This window comes from Thermobia domestica, chromosome 1 (assembly GCF_964235325.1).
Source record: "Thermobia domestica chromosome 1, izTheDome1.hap1.1, whole genome shotgun sequence".
In the NCBI taxonomy this organism is placed as follows: domain Eukaryota; kingdom Metazoa; phylum Arthropoda; class Insecta; order Zygentoma; family Lepismatidae; genus Thermobia; species Thermobia domestica.
In genome coordinates this window covers 305880586-305896188 of record NC_137454.1, presented here as the reverse complement: position 1 = coordinate 305896188, position 15603 = coordinate 305880586, and the positions used below count along the sequence as shown (strand labels likewise).

At 35.7% G+C, this 15603-nt stretch overlaps 1 protein-coding gene across 5 annotated transcripts in view; it reads right to left on the bottom strand.

The window, feature by feature from the left end:
- The window catches only part of kat-60L1 (katanin p60 ATPase-containing subunit A-like 1), a 322513-nt gene that overhangs the window by 44970 nt on the left and 261940 nt on the right, over nucleotides 1–15603 (bottom strand). For all 5 annotated transcript variants that reach the window (XM_081727140.1, XM_081727146.1, XM_081727155.1 and 2 more), the window contains 2 exons: nucleotides 10309–10666; nucleotides 4322–4501 (listed from right to left, as the gene is read on the bottom strand). In XM_081727140.1, coding sequence (XP_081583266.1) covers nucleotides 4322–4501; nucleotides 10309–10666 — 538 coding nt within the window. The remainder of the gene's footprint in view (nucleotides 1–4321; nucleotides 4502–10308; nucleotides 10667–15603) is intronic.

Here is a 15603-nt window from a genome sequence, read left to right as displayed (position 1 = left end):
AATCTCGTGTAGCGAAACGTTATCTTGAAAATTTTTTTTAAACAATCGCTTAGTTGGCAAATAAAATTGGCATGTATTTCAGAAGCAGTTAAAATAACAGTGAGGGGAAGAGAAAACAACATTTTGACTTGCAGTCTACTTCACATAAAAGCAGAGAAATTGTGACAAAACATGACAACTGAGCAGACGGGGATCGTGTAAAATAAGCGACCTTTCTGGTTTCCAAAGAGAGCAAATTGTTGGCGCTCAGTAGTGCTAGCGTGACGAAAGCGGCAAGTATGTTGGGTGTGTCGTGAGAAACAGTGTCCAAACTGACGACAAGCTAGAAAATTCCGGCAAAACCATCTGAGTGAAGAGGAACAGTGATAGGAAGAGAATTCTTAGTGACAAGTCTCTCCGAGCACTAAAGCGGATTGTCATTCAGAACCATCTTGCGACTGTAGTGCAATTGATGGAGGAACTCAAGCAGTACTTCCACGGCGTGTGTCAATTATCAGTGCGCCGCGAGTTTACATCACACGAACATAGGGAATCAAGTTGCACGGGTGAAACTCTGATAATGGGTTATAACCCTTTAGCACTTCGCCAATGTTACTGCGAACATATGCACCGTGGACTGCTAACGACTGAAAACATGTGATATGGTCAGATGAGTCATAGTTCATCTTATTTCAAACCATGAGCCGTGTTTATGTGTGACGGACGCCCAAAGAAACGTATGATCCCCAGTGTTTCCACTTAATCTCCGCTTCTGAACATTTATAGTCTGTTTCGAGACACAAATACTGCGCAGATTTCCACCTTCATCCCCTCTCAAGGAACTGGGCAATGATCTGCATGCAGAATGTTGTAATATTCTACTTGCTACCATTCACGACCTCTATGACTCCCTTCCATGTCTGATGCGAAGAGCTGTATGTGGCGAAAGCTTATAAAACGCCATATTAATCTGGTAAGTTACACTTTTCTCAGATGTTCCCATTAAATTGACAAGTATCTGTAATTAAGGATACGATTTGAAACTTATATAACACTTACTGCGTCCGAATGCACTTAATTGCTCTAAACTGTTTCAGCAATGGCTGCTGCCTTTGTCAGTAGCTTTGGCAAACTTGCATGAAAAGATCTTTAACTTCGCATAATTTTATGTTGCACTTTTTTCGTGTTCACAGTTAAAAAATAATAATGTTTAAACTCTTGTTAATGTATATTCCTTGTACTCGAACAACTCTTTCTGTTGAATTATCTATTACTACAGGTACTTTGCACGGAACTTCTTTTTAATAAGATAAATAATCTAGAACTAGTTTTGTAATATTGTGTATTCTCCACTGAAAAATCTTGTGAAGTTACTGTTGGGGTTACATAAGATCACTTTTTTTTTTTTTAATCCAGCACTCTTAAAATGTCTATTAAGCAATGGCTACTTCTACTATATAGGTAGTAGCTTAGGATACTCTATTGGTTACTATTCTCTATCACGGTACCTGAAGTTATTTTTACCTGGTTTGCTTTACTTCTTCATCATTTTGGCTCTAGCGAAGTTGAACCGTGTAGAATACATCAAATTAGGTGCAAATAGTGTATAAATGTACATAAAGTATGTAGCTTATTTTCTCCAGTTCATAAATATGTTTTGTCTGAACAATCGTGTAACAATTAAAATGTAAAGAACATAGTTGTTATCTTAACAATGAACAAATTGCGTAACAACGGTTTTTTAATGACCGTATTTTAAAAGATTAACTGTTGGATTTCTGTGGGTTTTTCCAAAGAACGGGAAGTTTATAGATACAGAAGAAACAGCATGCTCCAGCAGAACGTGTACGGAATTCTATAACAGGTTGGTACCTAACACATTAATAAGGAATCTAAGTTAGGGATTTCCGTAGTTCGGGAAGTCCCATAAAACAATGGTAACAGTTGAAGTTTGCTTTCATATTTAAAATTTAGGAATTTTACCTAGTGTAAAATATATTCTACGTTTCTTTGTGCAAGTTACTAGGGTTACCAGACTTCCTCGTTTACCCGGACATGTCTTCTATTTTGGGTCTCCTTTTTTTTTTTAAGGAAAATGGAAAAATATTATTTTCTTTGGGTACAACTACTTCAACTTCAAGATTCGCGATATAAACTGTATATTACCCAATTTTTAATCTTCATTAAGAAAGGAGACGTTGATAGCTCTCGAATTGTTTCTCTACTACATAATTTAAATTATTTTTCAATTTTAAATATCCGTTAAGAAAGCAGATGCTGGTGACTTTAATGGTTTTCCTAGTAAATAATAAAGTTTGAAATATCATATGAATTAAGAAAGGTGACGCTACAATCGCTTAAAATGATTTGCTGGTAAATGATTTAAAATTGTTTACTTACTTACGTTTTTAATATACACTAAGGAAGAAGCTATTACGAGCGCTTAAAATTGTTTATTTACTCAGTTTTTAATGCATTAGAAAAGAAGATAATGACAGCTCTCAAGATCTTCCCATCAAATAAATTAAAATTGTTTATTTGCCCTGTTTTTAATAGATATTAAGAAAGGAGATGCTGACACGTCTCGAAACTTTCCATGTATATAAAATTTAGCTAGTTTTATTATACATTAAAAAAGGATATGCTGAAAGCTCCCAAGTTATTTTCGCAATAAAAATATTAAAATTACTTAATTGCTAGTATTCAATACATATAAAGGAAGGAAAAGCATGCAGCTCTCACATTTATTCCCTAGTATATAATATAAATGTTTTATTTATCAAGTTTGCAATATATATTAATAAATAAAAAAGCCGACAGCCTCAATTTTTCCAAATTAATAATGTAAACTGTCGATTTATCCCGTCTTTATTACACAATAACAAAGGAGATGGTAATCATTTAATTTTTTTTTATTTTCCCAGTTTTTAATACACATTAAGAATGAAATGCTGTCTGCCTTAAAACATCTCAACAAAATATTTAAAATTGTCTATTTTCATAGTTTTTAAATATATATTAACATAGGGCAGCGTTTCTCAAAGTGTGTTCCGCGGAACCCAGGGGTTCCGCAGAGTTTCTAAGGGTTCCATATAAAATGACCACGAGGAAGCGAATAAAATATTCGCAAGTCTCTGTCTCATCTAAAAGTTGGTTCGAATTTTGGGTTCTTTGGAAATTTGTAAGTTTGAACCGGAATAATTTAAAAATAATTATATGATTTTTTGAAAAAAATCGAAAATTACAAAAGCTCCTTTCCGACACTTCTTTCGAACCATAACAAAAAAGGTTTCGAAATTCGAAAAAAAAAGTCATGTGGGAGGGCTTTCCTCCTTTTTCGAGTAGGGAAATTTAAACTTTTTGGACTTTTTTCGATGTACAGACTAATATCAAGGAATAGAATATAAAAATGGAAGTTTTTATCTCATCTAGAAGTGGGTTAGAATTTAGATGAATCACTTAGTATTATCGTCAAAAGATTGGCATTACTATTATAAATTGTCAAATAATTTAATACTATTTTCGTGGGTTCTACCATTTTAATTTGGGTGTGAAAGGGTTCCATGAATGAAAAAGTCTGAGAAACGCTGACATAGGGCATACTGACAGCTCTCAAATATATTTCCATACAAGTAATTTAAAATTATTTATTTTCCCAGTTTTTAACATTAAAAAAAAATCTTTAATTTAACATCACAAATTTTGTCCTTTAAGCTATAGAAGATGGATGATTAATGAAAATGAACGATTATGAAAGAATTTTGGTGGAATGAAAATATGGGAGGAAACGGGAGAACATCGAGAGAAACTACTCTATTTATTTATTCATTAACATAGATGATTCCAAATTAATAGTTCAAAATTGTTCGTTTTCCCAGCTTTTAATAGTCAGAAGAAGATAAACATTATGGAAAGAGAAGCTGACAGGTTTCAAATTCTTTTTCCAATAAACACTTTAAATTGATTGTTTGCTTAGTTTTATTTATATACTTGTAGAAGTGCCTTTCTTCGCAAGAGAAGAGTAAAGCGAAGTAAACAAAACACCGAAAATTTAATTATTATAGAAATTGCCCCTGTTTTCCCCTTCAGAAGTGGAATTTTCGGTTTCGGTTAATTTTAATGAAGAGATTGTGTACCGAATTTCATATCTCCAACTTAAGTCAACCTTCACATTAGGTACTTCTGAATAAAGAAGGAAAATTTGAATAATATAAAAATATTTTGACATGTTAGAAATCGAAATATTTGAGTTTCTTTCTTGGTAGCATGAAGTAATACTTTATATTTCGTTATTTATTATAACGAGTCTATTATTCAATTCAATTATTGCATTACTACTTACCATCTCAAATAAAAGTCTCACTAGTTTCTCCGATTCTCCTCTATATTTGGAAGTTAAAGTCGAAGATGAAACGTTGAAGAATGTTGTTCCACACTCCGTCGCCACTGCTTTGGCTAGCGTTGTTTTGCCTGTTCCCGGTGGCCCAACCATAAGTACACCTTTCCAAGGTCTACGTATGCCCTGTAATACAGTATTTTATTAGCATTATTGACTTAATGTATAAATAACTTCATTTTCTATTTTTTATTATCAGTGAATTTATGTCTTCAATAATTTTTCAGGTAATTCCAAAAGATGTAGTACAGTCGAATAAAATTAAAAGTACGAAACAAGTAGTAATGAAATATCCATGCACATGTTATAGGCGAGAGGAAATACATCACAGACCATCCTGTGTTTCCGGCGTCTATCTTGAAATTAGCCTTCTTGGATTTAACTTCAAAATTTCAAATGGGAAGGGACATGTGACACATCATCTAGCACTAAAACTTGCTTAGGGATTCACATCTGTTTATTTTTTGCCTAGCTTAAATGACTACTGAGGTTTTTAATAGTATTTCCGTTATTTTTCATTTTAGATTCACTAACTGAAGATAATCCTGACGAAAGATGAACGCATAGAGATGATTTTGGTGTCGGGTGAACGAATTCTGAGTCATCGCAGGTGATTTCGACAATCGCCACCAGTAGCGTAATTAAAGGTTTGGAGACCACCCCGCAGACAGCGTGGATTGGGGCCCCTTCTCTATGCCCCATTTCACAATTTGGGGGCCCTCTGATGACTTGGACCACCTGCAATGCGGGGTCTGCGGGGCCCTTATTTACGCTCCTGATCGCCACCCTGAAAGAAGTCACATCTCAACCAACACACTTGCTACCCTCTTAGCCAAATTCAGAAATGAAATGAAATATTTTAGTGTAATGTCCCATGGTTATGCTCTTTAGTCTAGGGGAGACGGATGATCGAGGCAAGTGAAAGATGATTGAAAAACTGGTGGAATGAGAATGTGGGAGGAAACTGGAGTATCCTAGAAAGACCACGGACACAATGTTGTCACCACAAACTTACTTGCCCAAGGATCGAACCACAGACCCACCCATCGGAGGTAAGCATTCTACCACTGAGTCACTGCCCCCTATCCAAATTCAGGGATATGGGAGCTATTGAAGACATGCTCCAGACGGGTAGACCTAAAACAGCTACGGACGAAGCAATAACAATAGCAGTGTTGGTGTTCGTTCAGAAAAGCCCTCAAAGGGCCACACGTCGTATGTTTAACAAGAAAAAATCTTAGAAACAAACAAGTTGCAATTACTGCAGCATCTGAGTGAAGACGGCCTTCTGTAAACAGATATCAACACTCCTATTGTTGTTGCTTTGTCTATAGCCATTTTAGTTTTACCCGCCCGGGGACTGTCCTAACAGCTTTTGTCTCTGAATTTGAATTGGAAGGTAGCAACTGTGTTGAGGGAGATAGATTTCTTTTCAGGACGGCAAGGTTGAAATCATCTGCGATAGAATTTCTTTCAGGAAGGCAAGGTTGAAATCATCTGCGATAGAATTTCTTTCAGGAAGGCAAGGTTGAAATCATCTGCGATAGAATTTCTTTCAGGAAGGCAAGGTTGAAATCATCTGCGATAAAATTTCTTTCAGGAAGGCAAGGTTGAAATCATCTGCGATGATTCTCACACTTCGTTCTCCCAACGCCAGAACATTCTCGAAGTTCAACTTTCGTCACGATCATCTTTGATTAGTAAACCTGAAACGCAAAATAACGAAAAAACATTAAAAATCTCGAAAACCGCTAGAGATAGACAACTACAGATATGAACTTCTGAGGAAAGTTTAGTGCTACATGATGTTTGACACATATCTCTTCCTTTTTGAAATTTTGAAGTTGAATCCAAGATAAGTTGAAGATGGCCACCGGAAACGTGGTATGGTCTCTGACATTTTCCTCTTGTCTATAACATTGTAGGGACATTTTACTCATGCCTGTCGCGTGCTTCTTATTTTGTTCGACTGTCCTACGACTTTTGGTCCATCTTTTAGTTAATTAGATTTTCCAAATTTAGGAAAAAGGTTTCGTCAAAGGGAGAAAATGTAAAATAATACAGAGTAAATTAGATATTGTTAAAAAGTGTCACAAAATCTTTACGAAACTTTACTTAATGTTATTATCAATAGTTAAGGCGAGAGGTTTCGCTGGTATGGAATTTTACAGTTAAAGCATAACGTTTTAGGAAAATACCATGATGATACTCAAAAATATTCTTTGGGAATGTGGATCTGTATGTAATACATATCTTATGAGAATGGACAAATAGTAGAAGACCAACATACAGTCTCTTCTTTTTCTTATTGCGAACACTAGTGTTAGTACAGTTCGGAATTATACTGCCGTTTTCATACTAAGATTTATATGATTCACTAGAAAATAGTACATTACTCAAGTTTTCTATTTAAAAAGAAATCATAAAATCGTTTTTAAGAGATTACTTAGAATATTTTTCAGTTTTAAATTTATAGTAAAAAAATATACAGAGACAACAATATGCTTAAAGGTTTTTGAAGTTCTCTATACACGAAGTTCTTAATATTCTATATATGTGATACTATGAAGTTGAATAATAAGAGATGTAGATTCAGGATAATCAATTTTGAATTGGACAATTCATATACATGTTAAAAAATATGTTAGCTTTTAAAACTTCACGTTTGTGTAACGCTCTCTCTCTGTACTCAACTCAAGTACCAGTCGTCGATTGCAGTTTTCGGATCAAAACCCTTAAGTGAAGAGCCACTGATGGAAATTGTCAGCAAACCATCCAGTATACGTCAGTCTTCAGTGAATTCTTGTAGGCAGTCTTAACTTTGTAGAGACTGTTAAAGCCTCTCTCACTTGAAGCAATACTCACAGGTAAAACTACACAAAATGTGACAAAATTGGAAGCAAATTTGGAAGTCTCGTAATGAAGGTTTCACTGTAAATCTTTTTTTCAGTATCAGCCTCAACATCAATGAAAAAAAAAAAAAACTTTATATTCTGCCCTTTCCACATCCGTTGTGAAGACTTCACATTCCGTGTTTTCTCTTATCCAGTGACAATTATTTTCGTACGAAACGAAAACTGCGCAGCCCTGTGAGCTTAGGCAGAAACCATTCCTACTGAACACTGGTCGCCAGTCCTAAATTTCTAGTCGCCAATGGCGAGCCGACGATCGGAAATTTTGCGCCCTGTACTAGTAGCTTCCTCATTAATGAAAGTTAGTGCTCTCGACTGTAGTACATGGTCATTTATATTGCGCGTTCTTCATACATTGACAGCGATTTTTCAAGTCTATCTATCAGTGTCTTAGTACAATAAGGGAATAATCGAGCTTTTCTTTTAGTGATTAGTATTAATAATGCTTCGTGGATTCGATTTGAGCCAAAGATATCAGTGCACTTCCCCTAGATTGACCCGTAGGACTTATTATGGTGGGTACCTTACATTATTATGACCCCACCATCAACCATCTGAAGATAGAGTGGGTAACAAGGATAGGTCTGATACGTGTTAATCACTGGTTGGAACGATTTAAGTCAGACTATAACATCAGTCAAAGCAGATCTCCCGCCATTTCTATGGCAGTAGCTAACACTCTTCCGAAGAAGATTAAAGGAATGTCAATTATGCAATAGATCTCCTCCATGTCTACAAGAGTAGCTAACACTGACGAAAAGAGTTAAAAAGTAATACTCATTACGTGATAGACTGACGTATATCTTCCAATTATACCTATTGGTGGAGGAAACTCCTCTAGCGAGTAGGTGAATTTACTGACATATCCAGCGCCGGACAGTTAAGTCAAGTTCAATTTTCTCCATTAGCATCAGGAAGCATCCCGATATCGCCAGATACGGTCAAAGCCTGGTAAAGTCCAATCTATGATCTTGGGAACCAGAGAGAACCAAGGAAGTGCTACAAACTCAGCCCTACAGGTGATGTACCAAGTGCACTGCCGGAACTAATGACTCATATATACCGCCCATTTGCAATGGAATAATCCTTTCCTTCCCCGGGAGGATATCTTCACGAACTGGTCTATCTCCATGAGGAAGAGAAAGACAGAAGCAGTGAAGTTCCACTGTACCCACACGTAGGAAATTAAAGCAGTCACCGGACATTGAGTGGAGGAAGTATTCATGATGAGTTATATTCTTGGTTATATAGGGTGAGAGGTGATTGCTCTCGTAAAACAGAATGATAAAATGAACTCATATTATTAAGGAAGCTCCCAATAATAAATTGGCCATTATTTTCTCTTAATGACATGTTTAAGAGTTCACTTTGAAAAGAGCAATAAAAGGTGCGAAAGCTCTTAACAACAAAATATAAGTTTATTGCACGTCTTTTAGAAATTAAGAAAAAATGCATTGTCTTAGCATGCTTAACATTTCAGGAATTCACTTCCTTCTCTTTTACAGTGACCACTACAACCTCTAATTCTCCTTCTGAAATAAATTATATAGAATTCAAAATCTTGTATATTATGTATTTAGAATAATCATATATGTTCAACAGTGTTAAGAACAGCGTCATCTTTGTTTTCTGGTCTCTTGAATTATATGGGGAAGTAGTATATTATTTTCTTTCAAATTAACTGGAATTTTGTTGGTTTAATTTTACTGATTTCTAATTCAAATCTATTTAAACATTCCTTACTTTGTAAAAATTGAATTCTGTATGCATAATTTTAATAATTTTTTATCAAAATTTAATTAAGTAATATTAAACTTGATAACACGTAAATGAATTTTATGAAGTAAGGGACATTTAACAAGACTTAAACAAGAAATAGTTCAAATCACGCCATTAAAATATTGGGTTCGTTTCAAGCTTACCGAGCGAAGTAGCTCAAGTGGTAGAGCGTTGGATTCGCATTCGGGAGGTCGCGGATTCGATTCCCGCTGCTGACCATCTTGACTGCGGTTTTCCAGGGTTTTCCTCAGTCCTACCAGGCAAATGCCGGGATGGTACCTACTAAATAGGCCCTGGCCGATACCTTCCCAAATCCCTTTCATTGTTATTGTTGTTGTTAGGTATCCAGCATAAAATGGCCTCTGAGCTCTATCTGATGATTTTAAATAAATAAATAAATAAATAAATAAATAAAGGAAAATACTTCATGGGCTAAAATGATATAAATCAATGGGCTAAAAAATGGCATGGTTAAGGTTACATGAGTCAAAGATTATCCATATGTTGCTGCTCGACATGCAGAAAGAGTTATTATTATTATTATTATTATTATTATTATTATTATTATTATTATTATTATTATTATTATTATTATTATTATTATTATTATTTGTTTTTAATATGATCGCTCGACTGATAGTAGTAAGACTTTTATTTGTTAGTTTGTATCTGTTTCTTATCTACTGGTATTACATAGAAATAAAATAATTGGAATATTTGGACGTAATTTAAATTTGCTAGACCTAATGCTTTTCTGTTATCGCTAAATTTCAGGCGACACTTCCTTACTTATTTCAAAGCAATCGCCCAAATCACAACTTCCAAGATTATTATGACGCGGCTTAGTTCGTACTTGGCCGAATTGCAGTGCTTTGTTTTCTGCATTATAACCATATCGCTGTATGAACTGTTTAAAGCAGATCACAGCGCGCCTGTCATTGGCTGCTATGACTTCATGTCGTTGAAAGCACTGTTGCCACGTCTGGCAAACAAAGTCACACGCACAATTCTTTTCCCAGCTGTTAATTGATTTGGTGAAGTTACGAGTGTGGGCGAAATTGCAATAAAGCATTAACTGCACGAGTTTCTAAGGCAGCGCAGATAAACAAGTGAGGGGGACCAGGTCGGGAGTAACTGGACTTTAATCGTTCTACTCACATTCCTTAGTAACAGCGTACGTTTATCACGTGGATGTATTTGGCGTAAAGAGGAAAATTTTGAAGCTTACAAAGTATAACTTACCTTGAAGAAATCAGGCATAATAAGAGGAAGCACTACGGCCTCCTGGAGAATGCCTTTCGCTTCCTGAAGGCCTGCTACTTTATTCCATTGAACGTCAGGATTCTTTTGTAAAATGTCCTTCTCAAGTGTCTCGACGAGATGCGTTTCGTAGCCCGCAGGGTTGAACACACGATCTTCTTTCTCTTCCTCGCCAGCTACCTCCACCTCAACGCCACCCCCGCCGCTCAGGTCCCGGTCCCTCGCCGAAAGCTTCTTCACAGATGGGCGCAAACCAGCAAGCCTCGCACGGCCGGTCACGGATCTTGGCAGTCTTTCCACAGAGCGAGATTTACGGTTTAAGCAGTTATGCGAATCTGATCTGAAACAAGAATTAGTGTCATTAGTATTAGTTCTACTCGTATCTGAAAAGGATTAAGATATGATAGTTTACGATATTATTATGTTAAGCAGTTTATAACAGTAGTCAAAAGTTCAGATTATACTGCAGTATTTCGTGTTATTTTCCATTACATACAGAGTACGGAGAAAAGTATGGAAAACCTCGTGAAATACAAACCTGATATTGAAGTTTCCTCATAGCACAGTGTGTGAGTGGCGTTGCCGTGTTTGCCCAACTGAACAACCTGTATAATTTTGTTAACACGTATAAGGTTCATTTCTAGCATAGACAGTGTTCAATGCATTTCCAGAGAATCATGTAAGAGCTAAAGAAACTTCAACGAGTCCAAATTGTTGGAGCTTGAATGGTGGGTGCCTTGGTAAGAACGATACTGGAAGTGTTTGGTGTATCACAAGGCACAGTATTCAAGAATGTGTCGGCATATAGTAAGACTGCAAAGACGCATCAGAAAGCACAAACGTGGGCAAAAACTGTTTTGAGTGATAGAGATCGAGAAACATTACGCAAGGTTGTAATGAAAAATAAGAAGTCGATAGTAGCAAAAGAGGCAGCTGAAGTGAATATTATGCTTTAAAACCCCATCAGCATTAAAACAGTACGAAGAGAACTCCACAAGCAAGATATTTATGGACAAGTCGGTATTGCCAAACTTCTCATCACGGAGACAAATGCTGTGAAGAGAAGAAAGTGATGCCAAAGGTATAGAAGTTGGACAATGCAGCATTGGAAGATCATTTTGTCAGATGAGTCAACATTTACATCATTTTGAACTTCTGGGCCGAATTTGTGTCTGGAAAATGTCATCCCAAACTTACGATCCAGATCGTTTTCCACCACGCGTGAAACATGGCGGGGTTTCATCACGATATGGATATTGGTGTATCACAAGGCACAGTATTCAAGAATGTGTCGGCATATAGTAAGCTGGATATTCAGCTGGACCCATTGTTACTCTGCAAGGCCACGTTACTACCAAAGACTACGTAACCATTTTGAGCGACCAGGTCTATCCCATAGTGCAATGTCTCTTCTCTACTGGTGATGCTGTTTTTAAACATGACAACGCCCCTGTTCACATAGCTCAGATCGTACAGGACTTTTTATTCTGAGCACGAACAGGAAGTTGCTTACCTGTCATGGCCTTCCTCATCTACTGATCTCAATATTATTGAGCCCTTATGATCACTGTTAGAAAGAAATGTTCGAGCACGCTATCCGCCACCATTATCACTAAATGAACTTGCACAGGGTTTGCAAGAAGAATGATACAAGATTCCCCTGAAAACTATGTACAACTTGTATTTAGCCATCCCAAGAAAACTGCAAGCAGTTCTGCGTGCCAAAGGTCTCTTACACTATATCAGTCTCAGGTAGGTGCTTTCTATCGAGAGTTTCCATATTTCTTCCACGCCATATGTGTACTGTAATACCGATAATCAAGGTCATACGAAGAAATTTAATAACACAATTCATAGTGTTTAATATAAATAAAAGAAAAAGCTTTGCTTCTTAATATGTACATAAATATTCGATTTCACATACTTCTAATTAAATACATTTTAAAAGATAGGGCGAGGTGGGTGCTGATCCTCTAGATTCCGCACTACGTTTTTTCCTTTGATAATTTTCTCCACTGAATTAAAGCAAAGGGACAATCTCCATAAAATTTTACACTATTAAATCTCTTAAATATGTGTGAATCTTCAGTTCCTTAACGATGGTAGTTAATCCGAATAAATACTAAAAACAAATTATGGCAATTGACTAAAAAAATTAAAAGTAAAGAGAATAAAGGATACCATATTATCTGATGAAAAAAGAAAAATTAATATAAAGATTTCGTTGAAAGACTTTCGCATACAGCTATAAGATTTAATGTCTGATACTGAATGCTTTGGTCACTACGTTTCTCGACAATACATAATTGAAATTAACACCAAACAGTTTATACAACGCGGCTTACCACAACTCGCACTAACGATCTCTTGTAAAAGTTAGGAGAGGTGGTTACTATCAACGACCTATAATAAGAGAAATTATAGGAAGAAGAAAAAATAATGACAGTATAACAATAATAAGAGGTATATCACTAATATAGAAAAGCAGCTATTACTAAGATAATAGAAATATAAACCATCACTAATTCGTATGAATTAAACAAATTAGTTGATGTTCATAAACGTTTATTCATACGAATAGGATGAAAGCAATTTAAACCATGTCTATGAACATCAATTAATTTGTCAGAGTCTGTAGGACCAAATTCTGTACGAATTCTGATCCAATGTAACCACAGCGTAACTTATCGGCTAGAAATTGATCAAAATAATATTTTATACTGTATTTATAGAATGTACTATCTGGCCGACTTACAATTGGTCAGTTGTAACCAAAGTCGGTCTAAGTCAGTGATAAACTGTATTTTTAAGATTGAAGCTTCTGTCGTTTCTATTTTTAACACCTGAAATTGAAAATTTATACTGAAAATTCAACGAAGCTCAATGCTAGGATATAGTCACCGCAACTATATAAATGAATTACATAGGAAGCCTCTGATGAATAGAATGATAAGCGTAGTTGTTTAAAAAAACTGATATTGATGAGTAGAAAGTTGGAAAAGAATTTGGAAGTTTCAATTGATTTAAAATAAAATAACCGACATACTAAGTACTTAACTATAATATAAATAACATTATATATTGAGAAATTAGTTAAAACAAGTAAACTAATTAATACGTTACACCACTTACAGCATGAATTTATAGCACAATATTGAGATTTGAACGGATGTAAAGAACTCGCTTTAATTGTACAATAAATTATAAATAACTAGTTTAAAGCTGAGTTCGCTTGTAGCTACATAATAAGCAAGAACTCTTTGGTAAAGGTGACCCAGATTTGATTCCCGATGGATCACGAGGTTTGAATTCGACATTAAGCTGTAGACCCTCGTCTTATATAGGCACTGAAAAGGGACTTAAACGTCAAACAACTAATCAATCCATTCCAAAGCCAACTGGGGTTTGTCTAGCTCCATCGTCTTTTATTAGGAAAGTCATATGCATTAGGTACATCGATTTCAACGAAGATATTTCTGGCTATAGACTGGAATTATTCACATCTTAATTCATGCAGTTTTCCAATCGTCTTTGCATACTCTCAGATACCGAACCTATAGAATAGAACTCAAACCCACAAGACAGAGGCAGGTGTAGTAATTATTTGGCCACAAGGGAACATTATAAATATGAAAAGTTAAAACATTCGCCTCTCAAGAATTTAGACATAAACCAAAATGCACTGGAATTAACTAATACTGACGTGAGCTCTTTACTACTCGAGAAATTTTATTGTTGGAGTGCTTTCTTAACAGCTTAACTTAAAACCACGAATTATTACTTTTCTGCTCTAAAATTATGATCACGAATATATTCGTGCAAAGAAAAAAGATCTGAATATAAATTTAAATGGCAATTCCTTACGTTCGCCATACGCAGCTGAGTATATGGGTGTCCGCTAGATGTGGGTAAAATCAAGGGCGCCGATTTCTCTGTAAATTTGGGGAGGTCCACTCAGACACAGAAGGTGTATATATGAGGATGTTAAGACAAATTGCATTCAAATTAAGCCAAATATTGTATATTCATAAATACACTAGGGTAGCCCACATGAGCTTTGAGAGGCCCGGGGGCGCCCAGGATCGGCGCCGTTTGGTAAGTTTCATTTAACTATTTTCGGCTAATATTTTGCATTAGGGGCCAATGCTTATTGACGAAATGTCGGGACTGAAATAGCATATCTACATTGTACCGAGAAATCGCTTGTCTGCTACTTCTGTTTGAAATAATGGTATTTTTGTTTTCAAAAAGAATACAAAAATTCGTTGTAGATTGAATGGAATATCTACTTATACTGTAATCATTTTCCCCACTGTTTCGTTTTCTCAAGATGCTAATGTAATTTGGTAATGTTTATTGTGGAACGTACATATTCGAAATTTTAATATTTCTTGCGGCAAAATTTAAATCTCAATTTTGATCAGCTTGAAGTTCAAATAAATTGAACGAACTGAATAAAACATTTTAAAAAGATTCGTTGTCGCTTCATGTACATAAAGTGTGTTCAAAAAAATAAGACTAACAATAAGATACATCTGCTTTTATTATGAACGAATGTACTCGTGGTTTTAAAATCGGTGATTTTCAAGTGCCTAATTCGGGCCTAAATTTTAGACAGTTTTAGTAATGTTTGCTTCCACGTACCTCTACCTTCAACGTACAACAAAAATAGCGAATTAAAAAAATATAAAATTTGGAACGACTTTTGCGAAAAAAAAAATATGTTTAGCGGTTAATTAAGTTCCAGTCATTCTGTACTGTTTTAAGAAGTATCAGCGTCTTATGTTCACCACGTGAAGGAATTTGGTTTGTACGGCGATATTTTCTCAATTAATATGAAAACCGGAAGTGGTAGTAGATTTCTATCACTTCTGGTTTTAGTAGAGAGATTAGAGTGGAAATGGATTATATTCTAGGACGCTTCATTGATTGCACAAAAAGCGCTTCTCTTGTCGTGGACAAACACCATGTGTATAGGTTTCCTCAGCGTACTTCGTTTTCCTCCCACTTATGTCATTCCCACCCATCTCATCACCACCGTCCCCTTAGCTTTGGTGCATCGCTTCTCGCTACCTATTACCGTTTTTACTTCATAGCGATCAACGTTAGACCTAACGTGATTGATTTCTGCCACTTCCGGTTTGAATAGAGGATTAAGAGAGAAGATAGTACCTATTCCTAGAACGCTAAATCGGCTCTACTAAAGCTACTTGTCGCTATCTCCTGTACTTTTTGCTCTAAGCAGATCAATATTGAGGCCGGAAGTAGTTGTAGATT